The sequence below is a fragment of the Spea bombifrons genome, chromosome 4 (genome assembly GCF_027358695.1).
Source record: "Spea bombifrons isolate aSpeBom1 chromosome 4, aSpeBom1.2.pri, whole genome shotgun sequence".
NCBI classification, from domain to species: Eukaryota; Metazoa; Chordata; class Amphibia; order Anura; family Pelobatidae; genus Spea; species Spea bombifrons.
Window position 1 is genome coordinate 101957390 of NC_071090.1, and position 16656 is coordinate 101974045.

A 16656-nucleotide genomic window follows, 5' to 3' on the forward strand; every position below is an offset into this window, starting at 1 on the left:
AGAGGCGTGTGTGTGTGGGGGTCATATTAATTGAATATTGTAGTAAAATATCCCATCTGTAGATCATACCCATTGTACAGCACTGTGTAAAATGATGACGGTCTATAAATCAATAAATAATAATCATATAAGTTCCCTGCAAAAGCATGACGGTCATGCTCTATTTCAAACTATGTCCAAAGGCGGTCCACGGGGTGCTTAATCACGGACCTCTGGATGATGCAAGGAGTTTTAAGATGCAGGATATGGCTTGAGAAAAAAGTATTAGTGTGATTACGGTACCAAAGAGGAGGGGAGGAAAAACTACCATGTTAGGTCATAGTTTTTTTATTGTAATCTTGCATTTGGAATTTTAAGTTGTATGGCGGTCTGTCGTTCTAATGTTAGCAAGCAGATCATTGAAGACGCTAGGACATCATTTGTTGTGTTTGGTGAAACTGCGCTCATTATACATTATTGAGCATTATAAAAAGGCAGCAACGGACATTCAGATATCCACTTCTGATGAAGTCCGACCAAAAAAGCAGAAGGAGGAACAAAGATTGATATTTATCGCGCGCAGAGAAACTGCCGTTTACTTGTTATTGTTGAGAAGTCCATGACCAATTTTATGTTTGTAAGTGGGATTTTAACCACATTTCTTTCTCTTGGTGAGCGCATTTTTAGTTTTCAAAACAATTCAGCCATTTTGGTATATATAGTATAAGTCGTATACGTGTAATGTACACACAGTGATGGAGCGTGGATCAGGGTTTCTTTTGTATCCTGTCACTAAGTTTGTTTCTTACATCGTTGTGATGATGATATACCTTTGAACGTTTGTTTTTAATATTATTCCGCTATCATCCACATGGGGGCACCAGAGACCCCAACTTCCAATAAAGATTATAATCCATTAAACTGACGCTTGGTAAAGACGATACCTTTACTGATAACAGATTACAAGGTTTCATAAGTATCTTGCCTTCAGGCACGCTTTACATTTATACAGCGACACGGAGACAGAGATTGGGCTTGCGATTGTGTTTTTAGCACCTGAATAAATGGTGTCAAGTTTTAGCCTCTGCTGTTATTCCCATGTCTTCTCTCTGTCTGGAAATTCCCCGTTGACATGGTAACCCTCAGGCTTTCCTCCCTCCAGCGATGTGTTCTTTTCTGTTCACATTCAGTAATTTTTACAGAATTCTGTTCACATTCCTGTATAGTTAAGCCGCGTAGCTGTTTTTGATTCCTGATGCGAGCCGGTGTCTGAGGTTCTCTATGTATCCGTCCACAGTGGGTTTTGTCCTTCCTTTGGGTTTCAGATGGACTTTTTTGTGGCTGGTCTGCTGCTGCCGTGGTTTTAATTAAATGTTTAATAATTTTCACTATAATGCAAGTTACATTGGCACGTGTTAGAAGGTTATGACTTAAGAAAGATTACAGTACAGCATAGGCTGCAGGTAACTTGCCAAGGGGTAATTAGGGAGCTTTTCCACAGGACCTGGGGCTGAAAATGGGCTCTTAGCTTCAGCGGGCTACAGGTGCTTCACTGTTCATCTGTTACTTAATCTCCCCCCTGCAATTTCATCTTCTCAACTGAGATCTATAAAAACAAGCCATGGTTCTTCTCACACGCGCATGCTCTATACCTTGGCGCCCACCTCAAGAGAACGGGGGACGTTCTTGCAGTAAAACAGACTGTTACACACTACAACTTGGAAGCGTCAAATCATTCACCAGTTTGACTTTTGTGGTCTACAGCGATACCCTCGCACCACCCCATAACAAAACACAGCGAGACATTTTGAAAACACTCTTGGTTTAATAGGTAAGAGGCGCATCGACAATAAATAGTGTTTAAGATCTAGTAGGGTCCGGATACCTGTTGTACACGATGTGCTGTTCGTGTATCACAATTGGAGAGAATGGTGTATTGTCAGGTGAAATTACAGCCAAAAGTTACACTGGAAGGGGTTAAATGAGCTCTAGTAACATACAGTAACAGATTGAGAATAATAAATACATAATGCTGTAGTTAGATAAAGTTAAGAAGCCATTAGAAGGGGAATTGTAGAGCAGTTCTAGCTGGACTAAAGAGAAAAACCTACAACAAAAGGATAGAGCGAGATGTAAAGCTAGAGATCGAGATATATTACGTTGTGGATTCTACAGGAATTGTCCAGAGGAATAAATGCAGGTTTTTTGTAGTGTGTGTGTGTGGGGGGGTTAGAAATGTGTACATCAGGTAGATGAATGAGGGCAACAGATTCACCCAGTCTACGAAATGATATAAAGAGGGATACTATGGAGTAACCGCAAAAGTGTAAATATTTCACACATCTCTGTAAAGATTTTACTGGTAAACTATATAAATATACGATTTCAGGGGTGGTAAAGCCAGACTTCTCATTCTATCATGGTGGTAAGAACTTAGTCTGTACGGGGTGTGAGGCTAACTCGGATTTTTTAGGTGCGCCTCGGGTCCAAAGGAATTCAAGTTTTCTTTCAAACGGTATTATGATCTGCTTATTTGCCTATGGAGACAAACCTTTACATTGCAAAGAACGGGTATAGTCCGCCTCAACCGACGAGAACCGCACCAATTGCTGGGAAACCGCTGCTTTTATACAGGGAGCAGATTATAGGATTTAAGTGAAGAAAGAAACTTCAGGTGTTATTGCAAGCGAAGTGGGAATCCACCAGAACAAGAGGAACCAGGGGTGTCTGCAGTCACGTCTCCCGGGCATAAGACGCCATGATAGACTTCCACACCCTGCATCCCGGGAGGGCAGGAACACAGTCTGCGAGGGACCTTCATCCCGGGGTACCTGGAATCCAAAGTTCCATTAGTCTCGTTTGCAATTTAAATGCAAATCATCCTCTCAGTTTTTAATGATCTACAACTAATCCGACACCAGCCAAGAGCTTTGGGACGATCATGGTAGATAAATGGAACAGCCTCCCCTCAGAAGTGGTAGAGGCTAATGGAGTGATGATATTTAAATATGTATGGAATAGTATATAATATACTATAATATACGCAAAAGATCAAGGACTGATTAAGATCCAAGTCTTTACAGCAGGTAAAATGGGCAGACTAGTCGGGCGGAATGGGTCTTATTCTGCCGCCATATTCTATGTTTGACATTTGAATGCTGAAAAAGTTTACAACGCTCGAGGACTCGGACCTTGGACACCCTGAAAGGGCTACGGCATATATTATGACTGAAAGAAACCATGATTTGAAATCTACAGCTCAAGGTTCACTTTACATCTTCCAATTTGCACCAATTGAACAGAGAATAAGTTCTCACCAGATGGATTTTCTTCTTAACCTCTTCTTTGCCAGATAACCCTGGGATGCAGGTTTATGTTAACGGCTGATCCATGCTTATCTCCATAGTTTGATAAATCTCTTTTAGAAATAGCAGTGCAGTGTCTTCAGATGCCCTGCAGAGGGGAGGAAAAATTAGATTTCACCTGCCGTAAACAACCAATGCAATATATAAGTAAAAGCAGCAGTCTTTAGTCTTTCATTGGAACATCACAAAAAGACCCAGTTTTGTCTATTAAAGACAACCTATCCCCGAATCCGTCCGCTACGTTATTTTGTACGGGCTGAAATAATTATGTGATCAAGTGAAATATTGCCCTGGGAACAGTTCATTATCATAAGAAATAAAAGCAGACGCCAATACGTTGTTACTATAGAAACGGAAAAAGTTTTTAAAAAAAACCTTATTTATTAAACCTTCAGACCTCTTCATTTACTTAATGAACTAGAGAACACAAAGTTTCGTCTACATGAAACAATGCCTTTAACGCATTTCTATGAACACGGACAATTAAAAAGAACCGGACCAGGGTTAGGATCACAACACAGACGTTAGGGATTCTGTGAGCTCATTATATATGAATTCATATCGCATCATATCCAGCTTGTATTACCAGTAACAGAGGTGGCTCTGCAGCGCAAACAGATATTCATTGAAGCTTTCAATTGGCTTCTCCTGGAGAACATAATCAAAACGGTGTCCCCCGTTTAACATCCCAACGTCAATTTGTGGGGGGTCCTCCTTCACACAAGCTGGAGCTTCATTCTCAGCTGCAAGAGACCACAAGTGTTTGTATTCCTCCAAAGCAGGCGCACCAATAGCGTAATTGTGTGTTTTCTTCCTACATTTTATCTTGAATTATGAAACGTGACCTCGACTTACGTGTGCCTACCCTGAGCTGGTGTACACAGCCCCCTCCCTGTATGTATAAAAACATATACAGAATACATTTACCAAGGATGTGGGGGCTTACGGAAACAATAATGTTTTTCTTACCTTCACCATTTGGTTTAATATTTATAGAAAATATTGAGGAAAAGAAAACAAATGGGGTTTCTTGTTCTTTTGTATTTGTGCCATTATATTATGTGATGTATATATAAAACAATAAATGATAATAATGTATGACTTAAACTAAGTGCCCGTGAATAGCTTCATTTGTCCTGTAAAAACATATTTGATAAAGAAAACCTACAAGTATCGGCTTGGCCTCTTAAGGTGGGGAAACGCGTCCCAACACCCAGCACTAGAATTGTTGAAGCAGTCATCTTGGTGGGAGAGGAGACCACCGGCGTATACAAGGTTTATTTGGTGATTAAATTTAATGCTGGCTTGTAAAACCAAAATAACACAAAGCGATCTGATGACATAAACATGATTTTGTGAAGTCGTATGGGGTAGGAGTGACAGGTCTTCTCCGGTGACACTTACTGGTTTTGCCATCAGGGGCCAAGGGGAGGTCAGACCCCGACAGCACGGCAGCCTCGGCAGTGGGAGGTGGTAAAGACGGCAGAGGGGGCCGGGTGAAGGTCTGCCAGGCTATACGCAGCGAGCCCAGGATATCCGTGCCCATCCGGGTCAGGCCTTCCTTCAGTTCTACAGAAACCAGGGAAGCAAGTTAGGCAAACTCCTAGACTTACGATGAACAGTTCGGTTAATCTCTAGTGCTACTGTAGGTAATGGTGCATGATGACAGGTGCAAGGTCCATACTAAAAGCCTTGGAGGGGGCAGCTATAACCCCTTTCACCTCCATGCCGTGGACCAGAATATTCCCCACATCTCCTCCCATACCACGGATGTTACGCTCAAGCATCAACTCTAACAAGAGATAAGCGTGACATAGAGGAAAATACCAACGATAATACTTCTAACAGGAGGCATCGATTGTCGGAGTAGAATTAGGACGTTACCCAAATGCATCCGCTTCCTCCCCTTATGGTGGGGGATCAGCATGGGCTCGAACTCCTCCTCTCGGTTCACCATAGGCTCGATCCGGTAAGCAACGGGATCAAACTGCAATCACATTACGGAGGCAGCGTGTGAGGAATATCGGCAATTACATTAATAAACACGGGTTTCTAAAGCTTTCCCGTGTACAGAGATTCGGAGAGCATCACTGAGAGCATTACTCTCTTGGAGGTGCGGGTTCTTTTACATATTAACCCCTTAATGACCAACATTTTTCAGTGTTGCTGTAATTTTCTTCTCTCATTTTGTGCACCCCCACACATTATATATTGGACAAGCAGGGCTTACTTTAGATACCATTATTTTTATCATATCATCTAATTTACTATAAAGAAAAGATAAAATATGGTGATTTTTTTTTGTTAAAAAGGACTTTTTCTCACTTTTATTTGAAAAATCTTTTACTCATCTGCAAAAACTAATGAAAAAAAACCTCCTGAATAGATTCTACTATTTGTTCTGAGTTTAGAAATACCCAATGCTTTTATGTTATTTTGCTTTTTTCTGCAAGTTATTGGGCAATAATTACAAGTAACGTTTTGCTATTTCAAAAGCAATTTTCCCCAAAATAGTCATATTTAAGTTTATGATTGCTATTATGGTTCAAGTATATTGGTGAAAAATACACATGGCATGTTTCTATGATGTGATTTTACACATAGCTATGAAGCCAAAAACACAGTTACACACCGTGTTCTGTCCACTGCTTAGATATTTACTAAACACATAAAAAAGCGAAAGTGTCCAAAATATAAAGTTCTCATTAAAAAGGAATAATACTGACTGGATGGTATATATTGAAAAAACGTTTGCATGTTGGGAACTGGTACTTCGGATTGATCCTCTTTAAGCCTCGCACAGTGAGGAACATTCCAATGGGGGACCCCCAAGCAAAGAAGATTTCAGGGTGGAAGTTCAGCTGAGGATATGTGATGGAAACCTAGGAGGAAAGAATCAAAATAAGAAATAGAAACGGTAACGCAATGACAATATATGCTTTTCATTTTAAATCTAATGTAAGGGTCTCTGGCTGCAGATTATCAGGACAGGCTCAGACAGTGCTGGGTTTGTATGTAAGGTAAGGGGATGTGACTGCAGATTATCAGGACAGGCTCAGACAGTGCTGGGTTTGTATGTAATGTAAGGGGATGTGACTGCAGATTATCAGGACAGGCTCAGACAGCGCTGGGTTTGTTTCTAATGTAAGGTGATCTGGTTGTAAATTATCAGGACAGGCATGGTATTTATGCATTGGTTCCAAAATCAGGGAAATCTTCTAATTGCAGATTACACAAACCCGAGTATTTCTTCACTTCAGTTTCTCACCTGCCCAATGCCCACATCGAAATACTCATAATTCACCACGTTGAGGGTACCGCCGGAGGCAAACGGTGGTTGCTTGTGGTCGGAGCCCGTGTTGGTGCCCTGTGCAGAGCAGTCCTGTAAAACCAGAACAGACAAGAAACTAAAGCAATATCCATCTTCATGGATATTCATTTTAGTAACCCAACCCCTCAAGAATGCCCCAAAGTCACCTCTTTGAACCCATTTCTCCGTATCAGTAATACACAACAAAGACAGCCTTATTCCCCCCCATCCTCGAAGTCCAATATCAATCATGAAAACCCGACAGCTCTTCTAAATATTTATGGCTCAAATCATTTAAAAACCCGTCTTCAACGATTGGTTCCGCCCAGCTTTGCCGTCTTTCTACTGCTCACATAGTAGACACCTCGCCCTGCAATGGCCAACCAAAATCCTTCATTAAAGCCTATAACAGCTTGTGCTTTTTTTGTTTGGCCTTCAGTGTCTTGGACATCCTTGCTTAAGTTCATGGAAGTTGCGTTTTTATCTAATTAATTTCCCACGCAGAAGCTTTACAAAGGCCGTCTAGAATAATCAGCAACTTAATAGCAGATAGATAATGGGGAAGAATAATGACGCAGGGCCTGTTTCATCTGAAAACGCCATGAGATAGGTGTATTTAGTTTATAGGACTATAAAAAAAACACACGACCTCCTGCACAGAGCTATCAGACGCACCGCTCTCTGCTCTAATTTCCACTCTCCTCCTGCGGCCTTTAACCAACTATCTGGGCTGGAAGAGGATGAAGAAAGGCGACCTCCAGGACACATGGTTGGCAGAATGCCTGGTTTCACGGGCCTTTCATAATTCAGCTCTCATGCGCCTATTGGAAGCCAAACTTGAGTAATGATCTAAATGTAGATACAGCCGCGATTACATAAACCTTACTAGTGGGTAAAAGTGTGACATTATTCTAAATAGAATCCTGTGTGATGTAAACTGTACTGTGCCTCTGTGGATTAGGTCATATGACATGAAAACGCACAAATTATCCTTCCAGGAAACGTGACCGTCCTCTCAGATCTCCCCTTACGGACTCGGATTTCATTACGGGGCTGCGGATCCGCTAGGTACAAAGCCACTCATTTATACTAAGGGATGAGCCCCGGTGATAAGGTGACTTGTGCCCGTCACCATCCACATGTAATTCTGCCATACAGAGTGGCCAGGAATAATATATATATATATATATATATATATATATATATATATATATATATATATATATATATATATATATATATATATATATATATATATATATATATATATACATATATACATACATATACACACACATATATACACACATACATACACACACACACGCACAGTTGTTATAACAAGGCTGAAACACAGAGCCCAAATCATGTATGAGGATATTCATAGAGGGCAACAATAAATCAAAAATTAGTAAAATAACATGCCAGAGATAACTTAATGGGGAGAGACCATCATGTGGACACCCAATTACCTGCTGTCTTCTGAGATTTAGATAGTGTAGGATCTTCTTCCGTGGCCCTAGTGGGATCCCCAAGTCTTTAAGGTCCTGTTCTGAACACAAAGCCTACAAGTGAAGACACCACAGAGCAGACACAGATGTAACGCGTTCTAATGGTAAAAAATAACCTTACAAACTGCCGGTAAACAAAACTATACCAATTAAGAGCACATAAGAACATTCTGAATTTTATTATGTTAAAAAACGTACTAAGTTACACAGGCTGTACAGATTGTCGATTCTCACCCATAAGAACATCTAAGGGGTTCATTCACTAAACCATGAGTTTGCAGGTGAGATCAAAGACTTCCAACCTAAATTTACTATATTCTCATGAATTTAACTATGAATTATGCCAGCCAGAGACACTACTCTATGACATTATTCTGCGCCTGATAAATATACAAGTCATTAGTTAGGATTATTTGCTACAATTTAACATGATAAAAAATAAATCACATTATAAAACTGTAATTAGAATTAGGACTACCAGGCTGTTCACATCCATCTTTTCCTTCTGAAACAAAGCCTGGAATTCAGTAAGCTCCAGCTCCTGTAGAAGGGTGGCAAGCGGCTGACTATCTTCCAAGGGTCCGGCTCCTTGTGCCTGCAGCTGCAAGACAGTGAATGGGGTTTACCTCGGGGAGACGGGTGCCGGGATAGCCAGGTTAAATGTCTGCATAGTAAACGAGATGGACGCTGGCCGTTACAACTAACTACCTTGGTTTGGACATGACAACCCTGTGTGGTATCAGGCTGGTTTGTGAGTAAGTCAAAAAGAATGAGTGATCCTGTAGGGGGAAAAAAATCCACAGGTTATACTGTGTTACATACACAGACACACAAACACTATACGTCTACTTCAACTTAGAAAGATAAACATATTTCAGTTAAATAAAACATTGGAATTGAAATATGCCATCAGTTAAAAGCCCAGCAACGAGGCACTGGTTACAAACTCAAAGACATTTTGGTCAATACAGGTGCATTCTGCGTGCCGTACCGAGGCTGTGTCCGGTCACAGACACACGTCCTTTGAATGTGGGGTTCCTCTCCAGGAAAATCTGGTATATCCGGTTCATCTCCCCACACACAGTGTCCACGATGGTCTGACAGTATGTCGGGCTGTTGTAGAAGAACAGGTCCAAAAGGGTCTCGTTGGTGAAATGGCGCAGACGGCTGATGCTGGGGAGAGTTATCCTCTGGATGTCGCTGCAAGAAGCACAGAATTATTACCTCTAGGAATTTAGCAAAATACTCTGTCCCAACACAGCTTATGTCTGAAGAATACAAAGTATCATGTGATTATAATGTGATCCTCTGTATCAGTGACTATTCTCAGTAAAATTTAAAACACATGAAATGCCGCCTTCACAATCTCAACTTGGAGGAAGCCCAGAACAGACACACAATTAAAGCGAAGAATAGATTTATAGCAAATTGTCAGAAAATATCCTGCCCTTATGTTTCATTTTGGGCTGCGTTTTCCCATTTCTTGTATTTTTGTTTTCCAGTACAGGACACTATTGTGTATACCTTCTGCTTGCATGATGGGACACACTTGTACTTTTATTGTGGTTTGCAGGGCCCTCTTTTATATATTGCAAATGTTAATGTTTTTCTTTTAATTTTACTTTTGTAATAGCACTACAGAATGTAATAATGTAATATAACTGTTATTAATACACATACAAACCCTTGAAAATAATAAAAACAGGTTGCCGGACTGGGGATGTTAAGCAGCTTTGAGGCATTATGGCCAGTGGCCACCAAATGTCGTAATGTTCAGCTTGCCGTGCGCGGATTTTATTTTTTACCCGTGTCTCTCCAAGTTGGGCTAGTTGCCACCAGATTATATATTTCCCTTAGTAAATTATTTTGGAGGTACATGCACGTCCAGAATGCTTTCCACTGTGTCTGTTTCAGTGCCTGAGGTGCATTGCTCAGACCGCCTGGCGCCCCAGAACTAATCCAAGACACTTTGTGGATTACGGATTGAGTACAGAAGACAGCGGCCCACTCACTTGTCCACGCCGGTAGCATCAGCATGGAGGGCACTGTGCCAGTTTACAGGGAGAAACTCTACCCGGCCGATCAGCTCCTGCTCCTCAGCCCTTTTGAAGTGAGCGTGAAGCAGGTTCAAGGCCACATGCCGGAAATCACTCACTGAAAGACACAAGGGTTAAATAAACGCTCAACTCAGTTGCCCCATGGATATAAGCCTAGGCTGGAAATGAAGTATCTGTACAGTGCAATGGAATATGATGGCACTATTTAAAACAATTAACAGTAATAACTGGAATTCAGAGACAACACGTGTCATGGCCAGGTTAGGCCATGACTTACTCTCTGAACAGGAAAGTCTGCATGCGGCCAGACTCTTTCCACTTCTACCAGAAGACTTGTCAAAGGCAGAACGGGCCTGACAGCCATACCCTACATAGTAGTAAAATAAAACCGGTGGAAAAGAATTGACCTACCACATTGCACAATGCTTCGGAACTGAAGGTCACATGCTGGACCAATGCCATGGACCATGAACATCAAGTGATCTATCTGCGATGGTTCTCCTGTGCAGGAAAATACATATAGAAGTTCACAAACCAGGAGATGACAAATGTATGGAAAATTTTGGAGCATATAAGACATTTATAAACAAAACAAAGCCGCTGAAAGAAGGTAAAGCCTAAGTAAATAATTCATTAAGTCATTTAGAAATTCAACTGGGTCTTGTTCCTGGCACTTACTAACGTTACCACAGCCAAATACTTACTATAATGAGATGTTTGGGAAATCTGCCATTAATACTTCTTCCAATTGCATTACATATCATGAAATATATTGCTTTTTAAAAAATAGCAGTACAGAGAGAGACATTCATTGAGCAATTCATGATCTAAATCTGCAATAAAGGGAAAAAACTATAGACATCTGCCATAAAGAACAAATCTGGATCAAAGTGCTACATGTGGCGCAATGAGCAGGAACGCTCCAATGGTTTTGGGAGACTGCTGCAGACTTGCGTACAGAAGCTCTCCTTACCACTGGGTATTTCAACAGAGATGTTCTCCACTCCTCTCTTGACTGTCCGAGGTCGGCCCTGCTCACTTTGGGTAGCTCCCCATACATCTGGCATTCCCGTGGGCTGGTAATGAACCATGAGCTGCATAAACAAGATGGGACATTACGATGTCTGTAAGAGTAAGACTTTCCGTCTCAGTCCAGACATCCCAACAAGTGTGGTCACAGGGCTAAAAATAAAAAGGGGCTATCTGGAGGGCTGAGTAACAGAGGTTTATATACTAAACCATGCATTATAAGGAGCAGCCAGTATCCCCTACATTAACGATGTATCACATTCATTATATGGCCAATGTCAGCTCAACCCTTTTGGAAACCCAATAAAACATGAATAAAGAATACCTTTGGGTTATGCAGAATTATTATGTCCCTGGAGGGTGATTCTAGTTTTCTCTTCCACTGGTTCTGGGTTACAGCCAGCATGTACGCATCCTGCGGGAAGACAAAACACCAGAATTCAAAGGTTATGTTTGGCCTGTTTCTTCTATTTGTTTTATTACGACAAGCTCTCAACTGGTACCGCTTAGCATTCCTGTATATACCAAAGATGAAGTAGGACTAATACATTTCATATATATATATATATATATATATATATATATATATATATGTAATGCCTACATATACGCACTCGATAATTTGCGTGGCTGGAATAGTTGAACCCTTTGAGTGCTTTGATTACAACACAAAGTTTTGCTTTAATTATAATTAGTAGACATAAGATGGGGTTGTATAACCTGATAATACCATAGAAACAACACAGGCATGCAATAGATTTTCCCCAGTGTAGCAATCAGCTTTAGTTATTTGTGTAGTTTTGAGAATTGATGCGAGCATGGATTGAGGTAAAACTGTGTCAATCAGCTGCCAGCAGTTCCTTTTTATTTTATTTATTACCTAAAAAACACATGATGTAAAAAAAAAATGAACGTGTCCTTGAGCTCTACACTTTTTCATATTCTCATCTCCTTACCTCTAGCACCTGGCTGAAGTCCTCGGCATACGGGACGTATTTATTATCTTTCTCTCCTTTGTAAAACCAAGTACACCGCTGCACCTCCGACTCTGCCTCCTCCCAGTACACCGCCCGGCGTTTCCGACTGCCGAAATATACGTCATACCGCCCCCCGCAGGTTGGGATCACGATACTTTGTGGGTTACGACCTGAAGGAAGAAGCAAAGGACAATCCCATGACTGCAAACTGTCTTCGTTCTCCGCTTCTGTGGTTAGGGTAACCAAGATAAATGAAAGCGATAAGCCGAGAACGGTTAACATCGCTAAAAATATATAAAGTTATTAGTAAGAAATCTATGCGGTTAATGGCATGTGTATTTGTAAAGTTTTAGCTTTGCAACCAAAAAATCCAGAGGAAGAAGCACCAATAATATGGAAGGCAGGGATTGGTTACGTAGGATGTGGGGGCTAACTGGAATAAGCCCCCAATGCTACAAACATTCTCATTGGTTCCCCATTAGAAGGCCAATACCTTCCTAGGTGCCAAAGTAGTGTTCCCAGTCCCCTTCTCTTTGCATTACTTATTGTGCAAAGATTATAGACTTTTAAACGCTCATCACTTGTTATCTTAATCTTAATTATAAGATTATCCTCAAATCCAATTACACACACAATGCAGCAGTTTAGCTAGCCGGCCAACAGCATATAGCTAAAGCACACCGAGTAGCCACGGACTGGTACAAGTTGTAGGCTAAAAGGCACTATAGTGATTTAATAATCAAATCATTCAAAAGGGGAACTTTACCCCATTCGACTTTTGTGATAAACACAGAACTTCACTGTTATATTATTCTTCTATTTGTCACGAAATCTTAGCTCGGAAAGCAATAGTTTCTGGCGCTTAAATGCAATTGCATTTTGGATCCACCGTATTAAAGAATATACAGTATAAGAATGAACTGTCCCTTTTGCCTTCCATAGCCAATTTGTGACTATGGTTGCCAATTGTGACACAAGCCAGAGTGGACAACCACAACCCCAGTCACCTGCACTCAGAGAGCGGTCTCGCTCGTCTTTGGTCGCCGTACCTGAGCAGAAGGCTTCCTCCAGCACCTGCGAATCTTCCCTGCTGAACGGCAGCCAGCTTTCCTTGCCGTCTTGCAACTTGTGGTAAAACCAGTGAGGGATCACCGGGTCGTACACCTCAGCCGGCTCCACCATCTCGAAAGAGCTTGTGGACAGCGAGGAGGGCGACGACTCCTGTGCGTCTTGCGTGCTCATATCTTCAAACGACGAAATAAAGATGCATACAATCAGTCAAAACACGATTCAAAATAATAATCCGTAAATAAAAATTTCTATTAATTGCAGATTTAGTCAAAGTGATCGTCGAGCTTCATGAGAAGTTCTGGAAAGCGTAGAGTTTATACGAGTAAAAAATCCATTTCCTTCATCAAGTCAGAGCCAAGTCACCCGCAACAAGAACAAAGCCGGCTTCCAACTGCCGCTCCTCCATTCTTGATGAGCTGAACTTGAACAAAAACCCTAGCTTATCCGGGAATACCGACCGAAGTGAGTCACTGCGTGTACTACGCCCTCAACAACTCATTGTACCTCCTACACACCGACAAAAAACCATACCCTTCACGCCTTTCACCATTGTAGTGTTTATTGCTCTTATTAGTTTCCAATATATTTCTGGCCAACATATTACTCAAAAAAAAAAAAACACTAAAAAAAAAATATTAAAAACACAAATACACCGATAAACAAAACAAAAAACCTGCAAGACTAAAAAAAAAAAAAAAAAAAAAAAAAAAATTAATAGCGCAAAAGTCACACTGGAAATACTTTTTTTCCTTATGTTTCGATTTTTCACTTAAAACTATGACATGTTGTTTTATTGTGAGCTGCAGACAGCTTGGGGCTTCCGGAAGAAGCGCTAAAGAAACACACGGCATAACCGAGTATCACTCAGACAAATGTGTCCTCTGTGTCCGGAGTGTGCGCCGACAAATGTCACCTTACTCAGAATAGCACAAATATGCTATAAAAACAACCTTCCCTCCGGGATACAAGAAATGAGCAGATCCTCTGAATAAGGATGATGTTACTTCTACATTATGCATTGTTCTGTTCCTGTTTACCACAGTGTACAGCGCTGTGGAATATGACGGCGCTATACAAGTCAATAAATCATAATGTTTTCTCCTTCTGAGGCTGGAGGTGTTTTGATCGATTTCATTTCTGTTTCAGAGCAAGAAACAAATAGTCCCCAATGCTCGGATTTTGCAACGATAAAACTGTTACGCTACACCCACATATATTTATACGGATTGAGTGTCCAAATACACTTGATCGTAAACACGCATTATAGAACACCGACGCAGAAATGGATTCCGGCGGAGCAGCCACGGCAACATTTTACGCAAAAAAAAACCTACATTTTACCAATTTTTCAACAGATATCCGTACGCGGAATGCACGCAGCACTCCGTCACGGCTTTGATAAGGAAAAGAGAAGCCAAGCAACGAGCCAACCTGATCTACTTTACTGCAGGCCCTAACACACTCACCACACAAGACGGGCTGAGGGTGATGAGAGTGAAAGCCGAGGGAAGGCTAGAGAGCCACTGTTAGCGCTGATGCTGCCCAAAATATTAAACTCAGTCTTCCGCCAAAGGAAGTTCCCCAATTCCAGATGTGATCTACACGCTCTTACCGGCACACGAACGGGTAGTTCCGTTAATCCCTTAGGATCAGAAGCCGGCCAAGCACTTAATCCCCCCCGGTTTAGCAGGGATTATAGTTTACCTCCGTATGTAACTCTCACTGCTTCCCATCTGCCTCTATAAGATGCATCTCAAGAGTTCGACTTCCGCAACAACTGGAAAGCTACCTGGATCTAACAATCACACCAACTTATTGCTACTGTATCCGAGAGGAAATATACATTATACCGACACACAACGTAGCATTTGACGACAAGATCAGACCCATTCAGTCCATCTAGCGTGCCTCAGACCTTAAGCAGTCCTTTGTATTATCTTAGATCTAACATATTTCTATCCCGTGCATGTTTAAATCCCCTCACCGTATTACCCTCTACCACTTCTGCTGGGAGGCTGTTCCAATTTACGCATGTAAGAACGCAGTGAAGCTAAAACTATTTGGATCCCTACACACATACTAAAGGCTTTGCTGTTTTCTCAACATATGTGTCTGCAATGGTGTTATTGCCATAACAACCAATGGTATCACTTAATCTTCAGCTACACACTATTTGTCATAACTTATTAACAGTATCGGTTGTTATTTATAACGTCACATGACCATTCTAGCAGTTCTGAACTCCGTGGTGAGACTACAGAAGGGTTATTAGAACAGAGCCGTCACAGGAGTTCCTAAACAAATAAATCAACCAATCACAAATTAAGGGAAGATACAATGTTCACATTTTAACTGTGATAGAAACACACACATTGACAGACTGACTGACACACACACTGACAGACACACACATTGACAGACACACACATTGACAGACTGACAGACACACAGACTGACAGACACACACATTGACAGACTGACAGACACACACATTGACAGACACACACATTGACAGACTGACAGACACACACATTGACACACACATTGACAGACACACACATTGACAGACACACACATTGACAGACTGACAGACACACACATTGACAGACTGACAGACACACACATTGACAGACTGACAGACACACACATTGACACACACATTGACAGACTGACAGACACACACATTGACAGACACACACATTGACAGACAGACTGACTGACTGACTGACTGACACACACACACACACACACACACACACTACTGATTCATTAAAAAAAAAAAAGCTTTTTAAAATGTCTGCAGGGTTGAGGATAAAGTAACAGCCCCCCATGTATACCCAGATGCTGCGCATTACCCACCTGTTAGTTCCCGTGCAGGGAACCGCACGCGTTAGAAGTTAGGGAATTACACGAAGAAGCGTTAGGTCGAGGCCACCCACAACACCGAGTATCTACCCAGACCGCGCACTGCTGATGTGTCTCCATATAACGGTACCGAGTAACCGTCCGCACAGTGACAAGCGCCGCGCTTGCATAATAATAATAATAAAAAAAAAAGTGACTCACCTTATAGGCTCCGCCCATTACACCCGTGACGTGCAGCGGCTTCCGGATTCTGGGGCATAGTCGCAGCTGGAGAGTCACGTGATTCGGTATTGCCGGGTTCTCGCGAGATCTGGAGACGGGGGCGTGAAACTGTGCATGTGTAGTTGGCGGGTAGTTGGTCAGAGCGTCGTGTTGGAAGCGGTTTCTTTACAATACTAATTTGATTATATAATAATAATAATTAGAATGGCTTAGGAGGGGTTACAGGCCTGTAAAGCATGCCAGGGGTAGAGAGTTTTGGCGCTTTAGGCC

The 16656-nt window shown here is 41.6% G+C and overlaps 1 protein-coding gene across 1 annotated transcript; it reads right to left on the bottom strand.

Annotated features, from left to right (window-relative positions):
* Positions 1–3320: 3320 nt before the first annotated feature.
* On the bottom strand, positions 3321–16320 carry DDHD2 (DDHD domain containing 2). Its single transcript, XM_053463044.1, has 17 exons — positions 16159–16320; positions 13278–13472; positions 12208–12398; positions 11577–11666; positions 11196–11316; positions 10634–10723; positions 10178–10319; positions 9157–9365; positions 8874–8944; positions 8644–8766; positions 8127–8219; positions 6613–6726; positions 6071–6226; positions 5229–5331; positions 4749–4913; positions 3931–4087; positions 3321–3432 (listed from the first exon to the last, which is right to left on the bottom strand). The coding sequence occupies exons 2-17, from the start codon at positions 13468–13470 to the stop codon at positions 3351–3353; spliced, it is 2100 nt and encodes a 699-aa protein (XP_053319019.1). The 5' UTR covers positions 13471–13472; positions 16159–16320; the 3' UTR covers positions 3321–3350.
* Between the last annotated feature and the right edge of the window lie 336 nt (positions 16321–16656).

Excerpts from the sequence above, each read along its gene's own strand:
- DDHD2 (XM_053463044.1), bottom strand. The coding sequence starts at position 13,470 with ATGAGCACGCAAGACGCACAGGAGTCGTCGCCCTCCTCGCTGTCCACA. Across the intron at positions 11,317-11,576 it reads TAATTCTGCATAACCCAAAG|CTCATGGTTCATTACCAGCC; the intron begins GTATTCTTTATT and ends TTGTTTATGCAG. Across the intron at positions 8,945-9,156 it reads TGTGACCGGACACAGCCTCG|GATCACTCATTCTTTTTGAC; the intron begins GTACGGCACGCA and ends TTCCCCCTACAG.